This window comes from Colias philodice, chromosome 15, assembly GCF_061535455.1.
Source record: "Colias philodice isolate Cphi_HAF_F1 chromosome 15, ilColPhil1 Martin Lab GWU primary, whole genome shotgun sequence".
In the NCBI taxonomy this organism is placed as follows: domain Eukaryota; kingdom Metazoa; phylum Arthropoda; class Insecta; order Lepidoptera; family Pieridae; genus Colias; species Colias philodice.
This window is the reverse complement of record NC_143100.1, coordinates 9149443-9171958: the sequence shown is the minus strand read 5'-3', so window position 1 is coordinate 9171958 and position 22516 is coordinate 9149443. Positions and strand designations below refer to the sequence as shown.

General features: G+C 32.4%; 1 protein-coding gene and 1 long non-coding RNA gene across 2 annotated transcripts in view; both read left to right on the top strand.

The window, feature by feature from the left end:
- The first annotated feature begins 591 nt into the window (after positions 1-591).
- LOC149482434 (uncharacterized) lies at positions 592-2156 on the top strand. The gene is made up of 2 exons (XR_016316746.1): positions 592-839; positions 1971-2156. It is a non-coding gene; the product is annotated as an uncharacterized LOC149482434 (long non-coding RNA).
- Positions 2157-7986: 5830 nt separating this feature from the next.
- LOC149482433 (synaptotagmin-5-like) overlaps positions 7987-22516 on the top strand; it is a 39995-nt gene continuing 25465 nt past the window's right edge. Inside the window, exon 1 of the mRNA XM_089703852.1 lies at positions 7987-8325. Coding sequence (XP_089559978.1) covers positions 7987-8325 — 339 coding nt within the window. The remainder of the gene's footprint in view (positions 8326-22516) is intronic.

The window sequence follows — 22516 nt, the reverse complement described above, 5'->3', positions numbered from 1 at the left end:
CGCATTCACGTCGGTATGGCGGACTGTAAGTCACATCGTAACTGTATGGCATGACACTACCGCCTACATCTTTTTTAAGGGCTATCGGTAAATTCTAAAATTTTGTGTTACAAATCGTTGGACTTTCGCTATTTATCCGACGAGTGTGACTAACGCCCACGCGACTAGTCCGCCGGTACCAGCGTTCTGACCATCATTTTTCTTTTTGTCATTGCGTACTAAGACCCCTCTAGACCGCCATCCTGTTACAAATGACCCGAAATTTTGTGTCAGTATCTCCCGGCCTAACTTGTGCAATGTGTAAATGTGTTGACGTTCCAGCTCTTCTTAATATACCTATAAATGCAAAATGCATTCACGATTTTATCGATTGAAGCACATCCCATCACTATCACCTTCTATCTATCTAAATACGTACCTATAGTAAAAATGGTGCCATGACTATGTTGAAACGTAGCTTGTAGTCTATAGCTATCTCATTCTTTCTTACGACGTTTTCTTTAGATAGAGAGAAACAAATATATGTAAATTGTATACGCTCGATACAAGTACTCTGCTGAATGCTTCTCAACCTTCGCCTACCAGCTGTCAAATTATGTAAACAACTTAAGCTGTCAAAATTCAAATAATGTTCTTCACTTTCTGAAATTCTAATTTAAAAAAGAGATTAAATTACAATACTAAGATGACTTCTGTTGTTACTGATCGCCCTCGTGATTGCTTCGGATGTAGAGTTGTTGGTGCAATGGGCTTAGTAGGAATTGGAGGTTATCTGGCAAATGCAGCTTGGAAGAACAACACACTTGCTGGAAGAGTTGCTATATCTACAATGTCCCTTGGTGAGTTCTTAAAACATTCTTCATTGCTTGATAGTACGTGCTTTGTTACAACTGTGTCCTAGCAAATAAGTTTGGTATTCAGTATAATTTTGTCCCAGGAAGATAATTACCATATTAACCATTAGACAGTTACATACAAAGACATATTTAGATACTAATTAAACATTTGATTATTTTCTGTCCCTGATAATCTTATTAAAAAGACACATTTAGGCTCTCCGCTGACACACTTGAGATACAAACCTTGTAAACATTATATAGAACAATATTACATCATCTATGAATGATTACTGGTGTAGTGGTAATATACCTTTTATTTAATATGTTTAACATTTCATAATTCATATACACTCAATAATTATTAAAAACTTCACATTTACCTACTACATTGTAACCAAAAATAATAAAATTAGTATAAACTATGTGAAAATTCTATAATAAATTGTACAATAGAAAGTAAAAACACAGGTTCCATTTTGATCATCCAAAATATACAATATTATGGAAATGAAATAAAACCTAGCGCTTATAGAATTCTAAATAAAAAATTATTATTATTTTGTGATTGTATAAATATGTTAACACATCTTGATTGTTTCATGAAAAAATGAATCATAGATTGATTGATAGGTCTTCATACCATACTGAAATAGTTAATATCTCTTATTAGTAGAAACTATGCATAAGTGGAGTCTAGAGTATATGTAATTTCAAACAGATTAAATTATTGAAGGAAACAAAGTCGCTTTCTCTGTCCCTATGTCTCTATGACTTTGATGCCCTTTTATTTTGTTAATCGAGAGGAAGGTTTTAGTATATTATAATTTACTAGATTTCCCGTAACTTCGCCTGCGTTATCAAAGGAAAACCTGCATAGTTCCCCTTCCCGTGGGATTTCCGGGATAAAACCCCATGTGTTAATCCAAGTTACCCTCTATATGTGTGCTAAATTTCATTGTAATCAGTTCAGTAGTATTTACGTGAAAGAGTAACAAACACACACACATATCCTCATAAACTTTCGCATTTATAATATTAGTAGGATTAGATTTTAGATAAAGCAGACGAAGCTGCTGGTGCAAAAAAATATTATGTTAATTTATTTCATGTATTTACTTTATCTTGTTTCAGCATTTGTGAGCCTTGGCATAGCCAGGTATAAGCAGCAATACCCCTTCAATCCGAAAGAAGCAAAGTCTTAAAAAATATACATTAATAAGCCATTTTATATAAGCTAAGGTAATCATTGTGATGTAAGTAAGTTATTGCATTGAATAAATGTAGTTTGTAAATAAAGTTATTGTTGTTTAAAAAATGGTTAGTTTTTATTCTATACTATAACTACATAGTATAAAACAGAGTCACTTTTTCTGCCCCTATGTAAGAGACATAGGGGCAGAGAAAGAATACGGATTTTGATGCGGTTTTTTTTAATGGATTTCAAGAGGAAGGTTTTAGTATATAATTTATTAGGTTTTAGATAAAGCAGACGAAGCCGTAGGCAGAAAGCTAGTATTTTATATAACAAATTCCTGTGTTATCTATACTCTATAGTATCTAATATAGTATTATGTTATCTGTGATAGTATCCATGACTGAATGGAGTATTTTGTAAATGTGTGTTCAGCGCCATCTATGTGGTTTTTCCATAATAATTCATATATTATACCTATAGAGATCCCTTATATTTTGGCAGATGGCGCTTATATCAATTATTAGCATAAAATACATACATGAGAGTACCCAGCATTATATTTAGAGGGAGATATTGTAAACACTTGACTAAAAGGTTGTAAGAAATGAAACATTTGATTTTATTTACTTACTTCAATCCATTTGGATATGACAAATTTATTTATGATCTGCCCATGTATAATAATGTCTCATGTCAGTATTATTTCGTTTGTGGAAAAAAGACAGTGCTATTCTATACATATAGCGCTGTCTTTTTTCTTCTGTCTTTTCGTCTAGTCGCTAGCGCACTTACCCACACTGGTAATAATACTGCTATAAGACGTAAAGATAATCGCCAGATTACTTCGACTACTCGCATTGTAAACTAGAAACGCAATCTTACTATATCGACGTAAACCCTTGAAATATGTTTGTAAACTTCTTGTCCAAAGGAAGAAACATTGTATTAGCGTTCCTATTTGTGTATTCACAAAACGTTCTCAACCCTGGGTGGAGTTATCGTAAGGACGTTTTGTCACTGATTGTGTATCTAGTTGTTATTAATGATCGGACTGTGATTTTTATAGATCCGCCCCGGCTTCGCCCGTGGTACATATTTCGCAATAAAAGGTAGCCTATGTTTTTTCTCATGGTCTAAAGATTACACAGCTCAACAAAAAAACATTTTTTTTTTGTTGCCCTGGATATTTCTACAGATTTATATAATTCAAGAACCCAGTTTGCGAATGTAGTCATTAAAATTATTTAATTGGCTCTAGTTCTTTTTTAATTTGGATTTTCATATATTAAATTTTCTTACGGCCCTTCAGAATACGGGTTAATAACAAGTGTTTATTTTTTTGGTGAATTACGTTTTCTGCACATTTATTCGCTCAGACATAATCCTATTCTATAAAACTGGCTGTAGAATATCAGAATAATAAATGATTTTTGTAAAAAAATCATTTTTATGAACAACAATGTTCGGTTTGTACTGAGTTGAAGAAACCCAGTAGCACTTGGTCAGCAAAGTGGATAGGTATACGAAATTCCCTTGATGTTTTTATTATTAGAATTAGACAAAGCAAATTAATTAGGAATAATTAATAAATATGAGAATTTAGGCCTTTGAGGGAATCTAAAAGTTTGAAGAATACCCGACGGCCCTACAGGACGGGCGTGTCGAAAATTGATAAAAGATGGAAATTTAACAAAATTTTATAACTGATGCTGAATGTAAATTATCGATAGATATAGTATTGGTAAATTTAAGGTAAATTTAAAAGACCAAATTGTAAAGAAATTGCACAACAGTTGTTAAAAAACTTCATTATTTTATGAGCAATTACGAACATAAAGCTACACTTTCCCCACAGTCTCCTGGATAGGTATCCAGTAAATCTGCGAAATTTCTGTGAGAAACAGGAAGAACGCATCGAAAAAGAAGTAAAAATTATGGAATAAAGGTATTAGGGTATATTGGATCGTCACATGATGGCAGATTACTGATGGTCCATAACAAAACTATTGTCCCAAAATTAACTAAGAAGAGAAGCTTATAAAATCTATTTCCTTGTACTATTTCATAAGCTTTAATGATTTTTCTCTATTTTTATATCTATTTGAATTAATTAAATACTAAAACAAAACAATAAGTAAAACTTTGTAATAAATAAATGATGTTAAACAAATATACCTTCTATTTCATGCTGCGTTTTAGAGTCTAATAAGAAAATTAGGATTAAAAAAAAACTAGAGCCAATCTACCAAAACCATTAATAGTTTTATATATAATATGCATTAAATTATTCGAAACCACTTTCACATCCAGGGCAACAAAATCATTGTTGACCAGTGTTATCTGTGCCAAATTTCATCAAAATCGGTTCAGTAGTTTAAGCGTGAAAACCTTTCCTCTTTATAATATAAGTATAGAATGGTATAGATAATCTTCTTATAAGTATTAAATAAATATTACTAGTAGATTTTTTATAGGATATGTAACTTTCATAATGGCCCACAATAATAGTTCTATTGTATCCTACTTCCGCTACCGCATTTATATATTTCGGTATACTGTACAGATTGTCATTATAAAGTTTTTTTTTTATAAGAGGAGGCAACAGTACATATTATATAAATAACATATATAAAGTATATTGATATGTATTTGCCTATGAAATAATGTGTTTAAATCTAGGTATCTAAGCTTAATCCTTAGGTATTTATTGTGTGAAAAACATTAACCCTCACGAACTTTTGGGTTTGTAAATTACTGGCTGCGCCTCGCTGATTTCGTGTACCAACGTGGGCGAAATTTCTACAGTTTATCTGTTATTCTAGTAAAATTCTAGTTAAATTATATCATATAATCGATATAAGGTAGGATTATTGACACAATAATTTCGTTAAACTTGTACTTAAAAATTGGTTCAGACTTTTTATTTCCTAGAACCAACGAGCATTTTTCAACCGACCAATGATTTTCGCATATATTCTCTATCATAATAGTCTATTCCTAATTGTATGTAGGTAGTAACCTATTTCTAGCTCGAGATATTAGCGCGGTCAAGCAAACGAATAAACAAACAAACGCCTTTATGTATTAGTAGGTATACAGATCATGTCGGAACTACAATAGTTTGTTGAGCTTCGTCTAAATTATGAAATCCTAAATCCTCAACCTACAGGTTAATGCGTAGGTAGGTATAGCGAGTTATAATATGTATCTTCGATTCGTAAATAAGGTTTGATTGGGATGAAACGAGATTTGTCGCGAATCGCGAATATAAATAGAGTTTCAAAATATTTTTTTATCTGTTTACATAGAGGGGAATACACACGATTGGTTAGACCTTCATATTGTTTACTGAACCGACGCGTGTGTCCCAAACCGGGGCCAGTTTGCAATCAATAATGCGTGAATCGTGCTGAAGGCTTGTAATTAAATTTTCACACACGGCACAATCTGATCCCATACTAAGCTTTCGCTTGTGTTATGGCTGATAAACATACATAATATATAATTTACCAACCTGTCAGTCGAAGATGTTTTTTATATTTTCCTTTTATAGAAGGTATTATCCTAATCCAAACTGAGAAGTGTCCAACACAAGTCAATAACTGCGTTAAAAACAACCGACTTCAAACTTGCACTTGCAACATTTACAAATACAGACACAAAAATGCTCATAAAATAAAAACTACTGGGCCTATCCGAATAAAATTTTTATGGGACCAATTCGACACCATCCCGCATCGAACAAAAAAAGAATCACGTAAATCGGTCCAGAAACCACGGAGTAATCGGTGTACATACATAAAAAAAAAAAAAACATACCGGCCGAATTGATAACCTCCTCCTTTTTTTTGAAGTCGGTTAAAAACAAAACTCATTAAAACATTAGCTGTTAAATTGAGTTATGAGTGGTGTAATTAACACGACTTCCTTTTCGTTAAAATTTGTCCATCCAATAAAGTATTATTGTAATATTGTATAGGTACTGTCAAATACGGGCAAATCACTACATAGTATAAAACAAAGTCGCTTTCCCTGTCCCTATGTCCCTATGTCCCTTTGTACGCTTAAATCTTTGAAACTACGCAACGGATTTTGATGCGGTTTTTTTTAATAGATAGAGTGATTCAAGAGGAAGGTTTATATGTATAATAACATCCATTAAATAGTGGAGAAGTACTGTTATTTTTGAGGTTTCTAATGTGATGTCGTAAATTTTTACATTTTATCCGCTTACATTGCAAACGCAGGCTGAACCCTACGAGTTTTATCAAAATAATGTACTAAGTATTATACACATTGAAAAGGTCTACAGAAAAGTCCGCGATGGTATATGTCTATCTCTTATGGATAACCCACAATAATTTTTTTTGTCATTTACTTTTTACGACAAATAATGGCTAATTTTCGATGCGATTTTAACCAATACAGCATTAATCCTTAACCAATTAAATACCATGAATACATTGTTCATTTAATATAGATCTATATGGCCCTTTACACCATATGATTTAAGTGAATATTTTCGAAGATATTACAGATTTAAAAATTGCGGGACGTAGCGTTTGCGGCGGTACCGGCCGGCCGCCCGGCTATCGGGCGAGTCGAGCGGGCCGCTATGTTTTTAATTTTATAAACAACGTTCACAGTTTTTCTGTAGTGTATTTTGTATCAGCATTGCACCCGTGCGAAGCCGGGGCGGGTCGCTAGTATAATATATTTTTGAAATGGTAGTTAAATACGTTATTCGATGAATAAGTTTTAACCAAGGATTGGAAAATCAGCCCTTAATTATATTTTGTGTTCATACTTTCTATTAAAACTGTAGAAAAAGACCAAAATCACGTGGTAAAACCAATGGCCAACACACCAGTCAATGTATTTCTATGAAAACGAAATTATTTTTTACAAAACCTTGGTGTTAGAGATTGAACAGCTTTTTTCCTTATAACGTTGCGGGATTTTTATGAATCGATAGTCAATCTAAAACTTTGCTTACCTACTGCCTTATCAACCCTGACGTGTTACCGTGATCTTAAACCACACAAGTCGTTCAAATAATATATCCTTAAAACTTAAGTAAATTTAGTTCCTTGACAATATTTTTGGATTTATGATAGAGCAAAATAAAATTTAGACTATCGTCTAGCACACATTTCTCACAAAACATTAAAACAATTTTAGTTTTTGTGTAGGTAAGTAGGTACAATTATATTTACAACTTTATAGTTAGAAGTACTCTCTATTTACTTGTGTGATTTGGATCGTAATTATATCGATAAAATAATTTATTTTTCCATAGAACCAAGGCTACAGTTAATAAATTGAACGACTTATTGGAAAACAGGATCACAAATATTTCAGAAATGGACCATTAACAAATTGGCGCTTACATCAGAGCGGCATTATGTTCATCTTTACAAGATGAAAGCATCCACCCCTACGTAATGGTACAACATGATTAGGTTACGCTTTACGTCGACGCAATAGTGTCAACATCGGGGAAGATCACGGCACCGAAGTAAACAAGTTGCGTTAATGATAACAAGACGTCGCGCCGCACAGACGCGCGCCCGAGCTACACACAAAAAATAAAATATTATACAAAAAAAATAAAGTAATACAACACACAACATCAAAGCACATGGGTAAGCATTGAATTTATTTCCGTAAACAATTTTCTCCCCACGTTTCAACACACCATATGGCAGCGAAACGGTTCTATAAAAGGCTCTTTTTATTGCAATTAAACGAATCAACGGGTACGACCGCTCTTTTATTGCCTCTCGCGTGAACGGATTTATGAAGTCCACAATCTGCATAATGGAAGGCGTGATGGAAAATTTTCGAACACTTTACAACTGTAAACATCTTTCGATCGGCGACTTTTTCAAAGTTTGTTATACGTAGCGTGCATACAAAGCACCGTCTGTGGAACACGTTCTAACGCGATCGATGTTGTATTCTATGGCGTTAATTTCGTTATCTCCAGATAAGCAGTGGGCAGGGTACAAGCTCGGTGGGGCACCTTGGGACGACAGCGAGTACGCAATTATGGACGAATATCATAGGGATTGGAACGAGGCATCTACGAGGAAAATTGTGAATAATGTTTTGAAACCGCAAGCGCGTGTGGGGCACGATGTGTCTTGGGGCAGCAACGTGTGGAGCGCGCTGCTGGGGGCAGTGTTCGGTGCGGGCAGTGTGCTCATCATCGCAGCACTTTTGTACGTTTTCAAACGACCTAAGAAAATAGAACAGCAGTCCATTGCTCCTATAGAAGTGGGACAAAATGTAAGTACATGATTTTTATATACTCTATTTATTTAACTACTCTTGTATACCTACATATAACCTATTAAAGAAAGACATAACTATTAATATTAATTAATTTATGAACATGAACGAAATTTAACCTTACATAATATAAGTATTTATTTTTGTGTTCCCATTATAAATTATGAGCAATTTAACCTTGTAACGGAATCGAACATTTTCATAATTTTACTAGGTTTCCGCGATACCTACTTTGTAATTGATTTATTTATTATTATAGATATAGATCATTCAATTTATTGAGAAAAAAAATTTAAAAATAATATATACATATAATAGATAAATTATTATGGATACGGTCTTCTCAAAACATATCTAGGTAATTAAATTGCCTCTATCTCCTCTCTCACTATTAACACAGGATGGGTGCGATTTATTTTTGGATTGAATTTTATTTACTAGGTACTTAATCTCGATAGAAAAACATTCTGTATAAAAAGCTGTAGCAATTTTCTGTTCCGTGATAATTGATTACTCACGCAATCACTTGAGACACGTATAATATTATTATCTCTATTTATATACCTTCGTCCGTAAATATTTTAGGAAATGTTTAAAAAATAATCTGTTTTTATTATACACATGAAGGAGAGAATAGAGATTTATAATCGAATCAAAATATGTGTCCTCGGCCGTTGCTAAAATTGCAATCAAACGATCTCTCCTTCGAAATTGGCAATGCGGTTTGAAATAATATTTATATAATATTAAATTCTAATATAGCTAAATAATATTGAGTAGATTGATTCTATTTTTGTACTAGTTGTACCAATTAATAGGATATTTTGGGGTGTATACTGTATATACTATACTATACATGGAATCATGGATATGTTCCATATTTTATTAGTTTAGTTATAAAATACCACCTATGACCTACTAAAATACCTACCTACCTTCTTAGCTCGCTTTGTGTTGTGTGTACATAGGTAAGTATTCCGATTCTAGGAAAATGTAATAAAAACATTTTTTGTCAATTTTCGTTGAAATAATATTTATTTTTCCCAAGGCTTTAATATTGTGAGATAAACAAATAATTACATTAAACAAGTATTTATTATTCTGAGAAGAAAAATGTGGCGTTCCCTTCAAAGTGAGTAAACGTGACCTCGCCCACGTATCCTTATAAATGCAAAGCTTCTAACAAAATAAGACTAAGTATTCAATGTTCGCCCTCAAGTGCTTTACAAAACACCTTTATTATCCCTGTTCAGACACAATTTTGTTTTTGATTTATAGCTTCAGAAAAATACGTAAAAAAAGATAGAGTTAGGTATCGAAATAGTCTATAGTGTTTTTTCTAAAGGTTACAAGTGCCACAATTACGGTGGAGGTTCAAAGAGCAATACCTATACTTGTTAAATATTTATCGAACATATACAAAACAGTTATAACTATAAAGTATACGTTCAAGTCTGTTATATTGATACATATTTTCTTATTATTTTCAACATTATGATTTCAGGATTCTACTTAGTTAACAGAAACACTAATTATTAATAATTAATAAATATGAAAAGGTTCTAAGAAAATATATAAAAGCTCCAACCTTTTCTATTAAACAAGATTTCTTGTATATTTCCCAAGAGAATGGCATGCGGTGAACTCGGGACATTACGATGTTAAAGTCCGAATTGAGTTGAAAGTTTTCGTTTGTGTTCTGGTAACTAATTTATCTATAAATTAATTTGTTGGTAACAAGAGGGGTGGACCGCATCGTTGATATTTTAAGGTACGTGAAAGTTATTAATTGATTTACACGTGAATAAAGTAAATAGTGGTCTATATACCCTTTTCCATCTTTATATATTTTTTAATACCTATGAATATTGAATAATACCTCTATATATCTCTCTGTATCGTATTGAATTGATCGATCACTTAGGACTAATTATTTTGAGTTAATTTGTCGAGATTTTTAATGTAGACTTTTGAATAATGACCACGTTGCTCAAAGGTTATGAAATAGGTTATAAATTGTGTGCTTTAAATTCTAGACGTGTCTTGTAACAACTTGTTTCAATAAAGTTGTAATTTACATAATAATTTAAATAAAAACTTGTGGGACAAAACATGATGATAGCGCCATCTTTTATTTTTCTTCAATATCACTTCGTAGCGAAGTGTGGCTTTCAGTATTTTGTTCCTTTCAGATTTCAGCAAACACACTAAATTATTTTGCGCGCCATCTAGACGATTCTACCAGAAATACGTAGCTTTCGTAGTACCCGTGGCCGTAGTAACGTATTATACGTAGCATAAGCAAAACGTAGACGCGTAGTACTGCTGTGGTACTACGCTACTACGAATTCTCTACGAACTAACGCTTTTGGTAAATGCTACGTTACATTGATTGCATTGTGATAACAAAATATAATTGTACATTTATACCAAAGTAAAGCTTTTACGTTCGTTGTTTCGAATATTATGCACTTCTTAATATTTATTTTCGTTACTAAATATCGAAAGTTTTGTAAGTTTAATGTCTATAGCAATATTATGTTTACTAATTACAGGATAGTAGTTTTAAAGGATATAATTTATCATCATATTATTTTATTTAACAATATGTTCGAAATCTCTATCCCATCAAAAGCTCACTATTACATTAATACCAAAAATTATTAACACAACAAACACTTTTCAAATCCAGGTGTTACGAACCTTTTCCAATATATTCTTATCAATATTAAGATGGCTGAAGTAAATCACTTTCATTTCGGGGGTGTGCGAGGGAGAGGGGGAGGAGGGGCGGGTCGTGCGTCACCCTGATCGATGCAGCACTTGTTGCGACGCTCAACAGGCGTTGCCAAAAATCTCACGAACCCCTCGAGCCTTGCGAAGTTGTAAGGCATTTTCATTAATATTATATCGTGAGCGCTGATTTTCATTTGCAAAATGTAAGCTGTAAACGGCACAATAATTATATAATATTGTATTTGCTGTTAATTTATGATGTAGTTAAAAGTAGTAGGTAAAGTATAAGTGATTTTGTAACCATCACGTTATTACTAATAGATTACGGTTACAACTTTGTTGAATTCCATCTGATATTGTCGATGACCTCAATTTTAAGACGACAATTTTAATGTAACGTTTGATTATGCGTGAATTTTCAAGAACTACCCTCCTTATCTGTGAAGTTAGCTGACCCTACTTGAAATGCCTTTACGAATCGACAACATGTATCCTTGATTAATTAATACTGCTTTCAATTGAAAATTAAATGTTGATTACATCTGCAAGTGTACTCGAAGTAATAATATTTTCATCAGAGATACGTTAAGTATTTTCAAGTGTCTATGATTAAAAATTTGTTACGTAGTACATAGAAGAAAATTCCTTAGAAGAAAATTCCTTAACTGTATGAAGGTATATATGTATAATTAATTCCATATTTATTATTAGTAAATATTCAACGTATAAAAGCTTGTTGTCTTTTAAGACTTCCATTAACATGAATAAGATAATCTGGATTTAAAGAGCTTATGTCCTGGTTTTAATTTTGCTTTTCTTAATCCGCTATTAAATGTTAGTCGGATTGTACCTCATTTTTATAAAACAAGTGCTTTGAACATTCAAAATATGTAAGACTAGCTGTGTCACGCGGTTTCACCCGCGGCCTAAACCGCGCGCAAAAGCGAGTATTTCTGTAACTTATGTGTTATTCAAATACATAAGGTACATCATTTGCCAAGTATTATCTACATCCGTTCAGTTTTCCCGTGAAAGAGGAACAAACATACATAAAGACACATCCATCCTCATAAATTTTCACGTTATAATATTAGAAAGAAAAGATAAAATTGTACTCAAAGTAAAAAACTTAAGTTATCAATACTCAACTAATTTACGTACCTTAAATATACATATAGATGATGCTTTACAGCAATCCAGAAAAAACACCACATTTTATAAGTAATGCTTACTATTGCAGACTCGGAACACTATATCAATATAAATAATACTCTTTTCCAACAATAAATCGGGAATATATTTCTCTTATGATCAATATAACGTTTGCAAGCGTCTGCACTATCCATAGCTGTAAAATAAAATTCTTTAAATACGCACCATAAAGCTTCGTGGCTAGAGTTATAAAAAGTAGAATCGTTAACCTGAGAAGTTCATGCGTGAGCTCTTTAAAGTTACGTTAATTTTATGGAGGTAATTCTTTGAATGTTATACTTTGTTATATAGCTCTAATGCTAGGCTTCTGGGAAATGAGTCTAGGATACTCATTGATAGAAGCTCTACAAAAATTTCCTAAATAATCTCTAAAAATCTTTTGCTGCTATAAAATTATTAACGCCTATTACATTCCGACTGTTACGAATACAAAAAATATTTTCTTAGCTACCAACGGCTCTGAAAGATGATGAAATTTTTTATAAAATACTTATTACATATTTTTTCATTATTTTTTTAAATATGTGGAATTTATTAAAGGCCAAAGACATAACAACGATAATTATTTTATATGTTCTATATCTTATTTGATATAGATATTGTAATTTATAATTTGTATGCTCTATAATTATTTTATTGTAAAAACAACACTAATTTTCTGAACTAAAAAAAATTAAACAAATTATCTGATTATATTTACAAGATAAAATATTTTCCTGGTTTTCTGCGGTTTTCATAATCGAAGCCATTTTCTAAAAATAATTTAGGTAAATCTACAAGCGCTGGATCTCATAATGAATTCCTTCATTTATTCATGAATTTGGAGCTTAGAACTTAGTCTATAGGAATTTAAACTTGTGCTATAGCGGTATGCATTTCGTATTTCATTTAAACTGACCTACACAAATACGCATAAATACTTGAGATATAGAACTACCGGCAGCGTTGTTCATATTAAGTTTGTTCGTATTTAAACATTCGTTTTATCAACTTCCAAAAATAGTTCATATAATCATATAAATTTTTTGTTATTTAAGAATTGGTTATATCATATTATACGTAACCTATCTACAATTCTATTTATCAATACGCAAAGTGTCGTAATGTATCTCATCCATCAATAATAACAACTTGTGCGGATTTACATGATATATGCTCATATTCTAGATCATTATTCTATGTCATAGAGGCTTCGCTGATATTGTGCCATAAGGCTTGAATGATGCTTTTTATTTGTCCTGATATTAGGCGTAGACCTAGTGAATATTATCTCCAATTCTTCTTATTTTCTTAATTATAAATAGTCATGTTTGTTTATTTGTTTCATTGAACGCGCTAATATTAGAAGAATTTGGAGGTATTTGTATAGGTGTTAAAAATTAAAATATAGGATTTGGCAAATGAGTGGAATGATCTACTATGAAAAATGTTACAAATCATAGAAACTTGTAAGCAACAGTGAAAACATTTTCTCACAAAATGTATTTTAAAAACTCAATAACGTTATTCAAATAGGTAAGTACCTACGTAAAATATGTAAAATATCTATCCATATTTCGCTTAATTATTATGTACTTCAAAATACACATACCTACATATAGTACTCAGTACCTACTTAACTTCGTCGTGCGACTTAGTAAAGCGTAGCAGCCTAATTGCACACAATTATACGTACTTTATGTAATAAAAATGTGAAGTAGCGCCCACGCGTTATTACTATGTACTTATGCAACTTGTTCTGTATTTGACCTTCATCCATAACTTGAAAGTACAATTTTTTATTCAATAGAGCGCTTTAATTGCTAGATAGCACATTAAATGCTTGTTTAGAATGAATATATCGAAATAACAAACTAGCTAATACATTAAGAATAGACGGCAGGTTCCTCACTGAGGCAGTCTTCGGTATTCAGATCATATTCAGTATAAAATGACTTAAAATTTCGTATTCGAACCAATATCGATTCATTCATAGAAATAATTTTGCAAAATATACACAGAAATATTTTTATAATCCTGCGAGTGTTCCTTGTAAAATGTGCTACAGTTGAAACCCAATTCTCATAAAAATCTATACATATAATAAAATCGTAGGAAAGTCAAAACTGTACATTGAATATTTTTTTAAAAGAATACATAATCCATGATCTATAATCGATATAGAAGCCAAAAATATAGTTTTTAGAATTTTTGTCTGTTTGTCTGTTTGTCTGTTTGTCTGTTTGTCTGTTTGTCTGTATGTTTGTCCGAGCTAATCTCGAAAAGTACTGCATAGATTGACTTCAAATTTTGCATGAATATTACTAACAGGTCGTGTGAGGTTTTTTTAAACATATTATCATGCTATCACCTCCGGGGGAGGAGCTGTGAACCTTTACTTTTCTTACGTATTCCGTGTACTACGGCAGCGTACAATCTAAAGACTCATGTTTAAATGTTGTTTTTGAGTAAGCCATGCTATTATCTAGCTTTACACTATAAAAACTACGTCATTTACGTAATTTGGGCAGAGAAACTGTTTAATGAATCTTAGTACTATAAAGACAAATTTGATTCAGCGCCATCTATGAGATTTCGTAAAAATCAAATCAATTTACATGTTATCACTACTGAACACAATGTTAAAAATTAATAATTTAAATATATGTAATTATGTTATTTATTTATTTAACTCTTTAACCCATAGTCAAAACTGTACATTGAATATTTTTTTAAAAGAATACATAATCCATGATCTATAATCGATATAGAAGCCAAAAATATAGTTTTTAGAATTTTTGTCTGTTTGTCTGTTTGTCTGTTTGTCTGTATGTTTGTCCGAGCTAATCTCGAAAAGTACTGCATAGATTGACTTCAAATTTTGCATGAATATTACTAACAGGTCGTGTGAGGTTTTTTTAAACATATTATCATGCTATCACCTCCGGGGGAGGAGCTGTGAACCTTTACTTTTCTTACGTATTCCGTGTACTACGGCAGCGTACAATCTAAAGACTCATGTTTAAATGTTGTTTTTGAGTAAGCCATGCTATTATCTAGCTTTACACTATAAAAACTACGTCATTTACGTAATTTGGGCAGAGAAACTGTTTAATGAATCTTAGTACTATAAAGACAAATTTGATTCAGCGCCATCTATGAGATTTCGTAAAAATCAAATCAATTTACATGTTATCACTACTGAACACAATGTTAAAAATTAATAATTTAAATATAATTATGTTATTTATTTATTTAACTCTTTAACCCATAATAAATCTTCCCTTCCCTATAAGGTGCGCTTATATAATTCGTGTGAATATACTACATTTTTAAAAGTGAGGGTAGATGTATATTATTTTAAGTCAAACTAGACACCATTACAGTTAATCTAATATTGATTGTGTTCATTGGTTACATTTTTAAAAATTTTCGTGTTTTAATAATTCGATCACGAGGCGGGACTCTAATACAAAAAGGTTAGTTCGTTGATAATTATTATTCCTTCATCATTTACATGTTGTTAGTAAAAATATACTTTGACTGTTAATACTTTTGTTCAGTATTTATCTGTATGATTATTGCTTGGTAATTAATATATTTTCATGTCGTATACCTAATTATAAACATAAGTGTGATGTGAAACTAGCTGGATTTATTTTTACACACTCACAGTCTTATATTTTGTGTTAATGTTAAAATAGTATTAATAGTGTAAATCATAATATTTTTTCAAAGTTAAAAATATTTCCTTTTTTCTGATGGTGTTGCCATCGAATTAAACCGCGCTGTCGTTTCGTTCACAAAAAGTCATGTTATTAGGACCGAATATGTAGCCGCCTCAACTTACGGAAACGAGAGTAACCTGCGTTGTCTGTTAGTTATTGTATAGTCGAATTTAACGTTACATGGAAATTGGAATCTAAATATATGTATACCTACTTATATTAAATCTGTAGAGGTCAATTCTGCACATGAAATATATTTCCTAAATAACTATCACGAGGTGATTAGAGATCGACATCGACGTCAAAAATGTTTGTCCGTCTGTCTGTCTGTATAACCGTTATAGAAACAAAAACTACTCGACGGATTTAAACGAAACTTGGTACAATTATTTTTCATATTCGTGAGCAGAGCAGCAACTCCATTTTTAAGCTTTCGTCGCGTGTGCGTTCTTAATGCGTATCTTAATGGTTAAAGCTACACAGAAATCAAGTATGAAAGAAATGTTCTCCATATTATATAAAAAATATCTCCCGACATCATAAATGTCTATCTTTTATGGTTGAGCTTAGGAGTTCAAAGCTTTCTGATTATATTTGTCTACTAGCTGTCCCCGCGACTTCGTTCGCGTGGAATAGTGACTATGGGACCTATGACCATGGGCTCAGGGTGGGGCAACAATAAAAAATCATTTTTATTTTCATGCTCCCACTCCCGCGCCCACTCGCACTCCCACGCCATATGCCACGTTCAGTCCTAATCCCACGCCCACGCCCACTCCCCTTCACAATTAGTACCTACCAGATCAAAGCCAGGGTAAGCGCCCCACCCAGCCCCACCGTGGCTACGCCCATGCTGAATTACTACTTAACATACAATTATTGAGTAAATACGTACAACCATACTGTACTGTTGTACTACCATAAATAATTAAAAGAATTGTTATTAAAATTTCTTACTAAACTGAGCTAAAAAACTTACGTACCAAATTATTAAAGAAAATCAAGAAATGAAATGCCTAACCTATACCAAATAGTTACTACATATTATTGTAATTAAAAATTATGATTAGTATATAATATCGAAAATCAAAAAAGAAATGCCTAACTAATTCTACGTAAAATTTCTTTTAAATTATGTCATATTATTTTTTAGGAACCAGGGGGGGAGAGGAGCAAATTCTATTTCCTTCCTTTCTTAAACGGATGTTTTTAATAATCTATGGTGTAGCCAGTAGCCACTGATCAGCTAAATCGATACTCAGTTTTTATCAAATCCAGAAACAAATCCAAATTAGATCTTTCCTGTCTCACGCACGTAACTAAAGGCTGAAGAGAGAGAGAGCACGTAACTAAACCGTTGAGACGAAGAAAAGTGTATAGAAAAAGGAATAAATAATTTCATAAACTTCCCGACGATCTTTAAAAATAAATTATAACTTTCATTTTTTTCATTCCCACTTTTACCCCTATGTAGGTATAATAAGTGGATGAACCAATTTTGATACACTTTATCTAAGAACCAGCGTCGGAAAATATTCTGCCTAACAAAAAAAACCGCATCTAATTCGGTTTACCTGTTAGCCAGCTACGGTGCCATAGACAGACACACACACACACACAGAAATACATAGCGGTCAAACACATAACACCAGTCTTCTTGCGTCGGGGGTTAAAAATATAATACGACATAATTTAAAGGACATTTTATGTGGAAAATTTACCTATACACCAGGGTAGATAATTTTTGAAACAAAAAAAAATCGCAGTAGGATGAAACCCATTAGAAAAGGATATGATAAAAATGTAAGGAAAAATAAATTACGGTCAATCGGAGTTCGGGAAGTGCGAGGGGGGGAGCTTTTAAGAGAAAAAAATGGTTTCTCTCGATTTCTCGATAATAATAACACCTGCTAATTTTTTTCTACATATTTTAATTGTACAGACATCACTTTTCCACAATTTTATTATATGTATTGATGATGATGATTGAGATTATAACACTCTTAGTCCGTTTTAACTTAATTTTTATTCACCCGCATCAGTGCCACCTAAAAAATCTTTATATATCGAAATTCGAGCAAAGTTAAGAAAATGAGAAATAAGAGTTCTCAAGGATCGTTAGAGATAAGAGGCTTACTATTGACCGAAAACAACATGTGTTATGCCGAACCTGAAACCGCTTCACAACGAGAATTGCGGCTCACAGCTGACCGCGAACGGCATATACTATCCTGTGAGACCGAAACCTTCACTGAGAGGGTATATATAACGTCTCACAGCTGATCGCAAATGGCATATTGTACTATCCCGTGAGACCGAAACCCTCACTGAGAGGGAATTACGTCTCACAGCTGATCACGATCGTCATATTTTATCTCGAGAATTCTGAAACTTTTACTCAATATGAAGACCGTTTGACAAATAATAGGGTGCACCATAATATTATTCGATCTCTCGAAGATGAACATGAGCATAAGCAATGACTAGAGTAGGGACGCGAATATTACCATTATTTGAGACAAGAACGATTAATAAGTTTGTTTAATGAAAGATTAAGAATTGAAACTATTGGTCTCTTTAAACGGACGAATAGCGAGAGGCCCGTCTTACTGCAGACAGATTTCGACACAGTCTTAATGACTTAGAGGTAAACATAGAAGATCAATCTACAAATTCGGTGGTGTGGTCCGACAAAATAATATAAAAGTGGGTTTGCTTATAACCTCACAATTGATTACAGATCATCTTCTGTATAGGCGATATTAACGTAGTATGTTCTTTTTGTAATGCTTTAAAGTGGAGTAAGCAGTCGGCTTTCGTTTGAAGATACGCCGGAACCTTTGAAATCACTGCTTTTAAGTTTTAGAGGAACATGTGCAATCTAAACAGTTCTTAGACAATATTAGCTCTTATAGTATTGCGTTTTAAATGATCCTTTGGTGCTCAACAATTATCAGATGCTCCTTTCATTCTTACTTTTAAGATACAAGGTCAAGTTTATCATTTGATAGGATCCCTTTTGCCTGAAGGCCAACCTAAGTTTCTTTAAATATATTTTGTATTCGACTACGACGAATAATCGAATACAAGAAATCAATATTTCTCGAATTTAAAACTGAACTCATTTCACAATTTTAGAACATGTTAATTCATCAGGTTAATCCGTATATATATGCGTTTTAAATCGACATTAGAAGCTTTTCCTCAAGATGGTGATATTAATATAAAATTGGTATAAATGCCGATAGACGGAAGTCTATCAGCACTCAGGAATTCCCTGAGCGTGTTATAACGCCCAGGCCACAGTATTACAATTTTTCCTACAGTAGGGCGACGAATGTATTTTCGCATAGCAACGGAGGGGAACTCGTGGGGGGTAAAGTGACGCGGGCCACGTACCACAAACATGTTTAGTTTGTGGTACCGAGCGCGAAAGAAAGTCATCGTGTTTTTAGTAAAGTTACTATCTAAACTAACGTAATTTATTACTTAGGTACATATTCTATAATGGCGCGCTCAAACTGTTAATCTACATTTAATTTAGATTATTATTTTAATTACTAAGAAATGTAGAATTTAAATCACATTCATTCATGTTTTCCTCAGATATTCGATGTCTATGATTTTCGATGATTTTAAGATTTTCTTATCAGAGTATTCAATTTTAATGTAGTTAAATTTTATAAGAGACAATTAAGAACATTCAAAAATAAAGTGTCACGTATTTTTTTTAAACGACGAATGACGAAAAACGACCGAATCGCGGACGAAGTCGCGGGCAACAGCTAGTGAACAATATAAAAGAGTGCAGAAACTTTAGATACAAATACGTAAATAAATTATTAATGTATTATAGTAATACAATAAAAGGAAATTGTACGTGATAACGTTGCTGCAGAGAGCCATGTATTTCATATGCAAACTGAATTTGCAGCACAATGCAAGCCGGAACCCTATATTACAATATATTCTATTCAATAGTCTTGATAGTATAAGGTTAAGAAACTTTCATAACATGCATAAGAAATATTTAGGATTGTGTTATAGGTGTAGTGGCCATATCGTACATTTGCTCATTTCATGAAATGATTGGCCATTTCACGAAATGGTCGCAATCGTCGGTGAAATGGCCAACAAAGTTTAACCTAACCTAACCTGTTTTCTATTGCAAAAATGATTCGCTTCTGGCAATCGCCGGCCGCTGCCGCGGCACTAACTTAAATGACATTAAACAAGTTTTTAGAATATTCTGAATTTTTTAATATTTTATGGACTCTTTATATTTTATACGATCTGGCCAAATGTGGATGACCAAATCGTGAAACGTTGACGATTTAACGATCTGATCAAACTATGTTGGCCATTTCATGAAATGCGACCATTTCGTGAAATGATCGATCATAATATTATCATGAAATGAGCAAATCTACGATATGGCCACGACATAGGCATAGAGATCTTTTTCTATGATCTGTGGTTATAGGTATTCGGAAGTAAAATTGAAGTTTTAATTCGACACTAAGGGCGTATTCAGAAAGAAAGCTTGAAACTTATAAGCGCTTATCGGCGCTTGTCATGTTCATATAAATATGACAAGCAAGACAATGAACATGACAAGCGCCGATAAGCGTTTATAAGCGCTTATAAGTTTCAAGCTTTCTTTCTGAATACGCCCTAAGTATATCATTCTTTTAATTTCTTAGATATTCATATCTACGTAAGTATGATTTCGAGCACGTAGCATTTATATTTTTCCGTTATTCTCTTCTAGCGAAATCTTGTTAAGGTCATTTGAAAATTTTAATAACATTATGAAAATATGCAATGTTAAGAGTAGGTAGGTATACGTTCGTCAATTTAATTTGAACTAAATACAATGCATTTACAAACGTTTTTTTTAGTAAAATGTCTTCTAGCACACCTTTTCAATTTACCAATAATATATAATTGGTACATAGTACACGTATACAATATTCATAGCATCCTTCGCTTGTTTTATTGATCGTCGGTACTCAATTCGTCACATGTGGCTAAGTATACGGATCCTTAATGGATCTCCCGTCGACCGTTTACATCGTCGAGTCAATTTATTTTTAATTCACCCTCTATAGACATGCTAAATTGACTTTTTCTTAAGAAAATTGCGAGTATAATGCTGTACTAAACACGGAAATTGCTATGTCACTTTTTTAATTATATAAAAACACTTCATTAATAAAGACGCTTAATTTTCATCTTTAAGCTTAGTATGTTTAATTATCAATTTTGTAATCTGAATTGAATGATTTTGGTTAATTTTGACTCACAAATAGTATTTTCTTTTGATAACGGATAAATACCGGCGAAAACAAAACAAAGAATGAGCTTAATTCCCAAATTATAACAGTTGTATCTACAACCATTATAAACCTATACTCATAAGGGTTTAGTTAATACTTATTTAGTAATAGGTGATTTTCACAGGTAATTTTTAGCTATGAACTCTATACTCATAAGCTCTTATAAAAACCTACAGATGGAAGTCGTGTGAACGTTCCATCGAAGTAGGACTTTTAATTGGAGAAGTTACGAACCTTTTTCACTTATAGACAGTATTGACATTTCATGAATTTAAGCTGTATTGTTCTTAGTATTGTTCTTTTACTCTATCTATATTGCCTTTTATATGTCGGATCGGAACAACACGGTCAAAATCGTTAAAATTAAACCGCTGTGAATTGTGATTCCATTTTCGGTCTTAATTGGCTATTATTTCATAATGAACACATTCGTTTTATAGGAACGTTCATGTCCGTTATATTTTTTTTTCAATACAAGTAACAGACGATAACTACAGGGTGTTTCAATTTTTCTTAGAGGATTACTATTTTATACATAACATACTAGCTGACTCGGCAAACGTTGTGCTGCCAGGACACCCTTATCACTTAGGGGTATAAAAAATAGTTTACGACCTATTCTCAGACCTACCGAATATACATAAAAATCGGTCAAGCCATTTTGGAGCAGTTCGTTACAAACGCAGTGGTCTATGAGTCATAGACTATGACACAAGAATCTTTTGTATTGGTAGATATTATTATATAGATTTTGTGGTGTTAAAAAAGATTTTAAAATTAATAAGATGGAAAAAAATATTTCAAACGATATTTTCTTGTTATACTTTTCTTATTGACCTATTTGTATTGAGATCAAAGGCAATCATTTCTGTGCTCATCTTGAGATGCATTGTTTGATTTGAACAAAGCATATCTGTTCAATCAAGACTTCATGGTTTTTAACATTTCAATGACTCTTGTAATTCAATGTTTTCGATTGAAAACTCAAACATTTATTCAATTATACTTCTCCTAGAAGATAATATATGTATAGATATGTTTTAAGGCTATCTGATTTAATTATTTTAGTGTTAGGTAAGAGTTTGTTTATTTGAACACGCTGATCTCAGGGACTACTGGTCCGATTTGAAAAATTCTTTCGGTGTTAGATAGCCCATTTATAAGAAGGCTATAGGCTATAATATATCATCACGC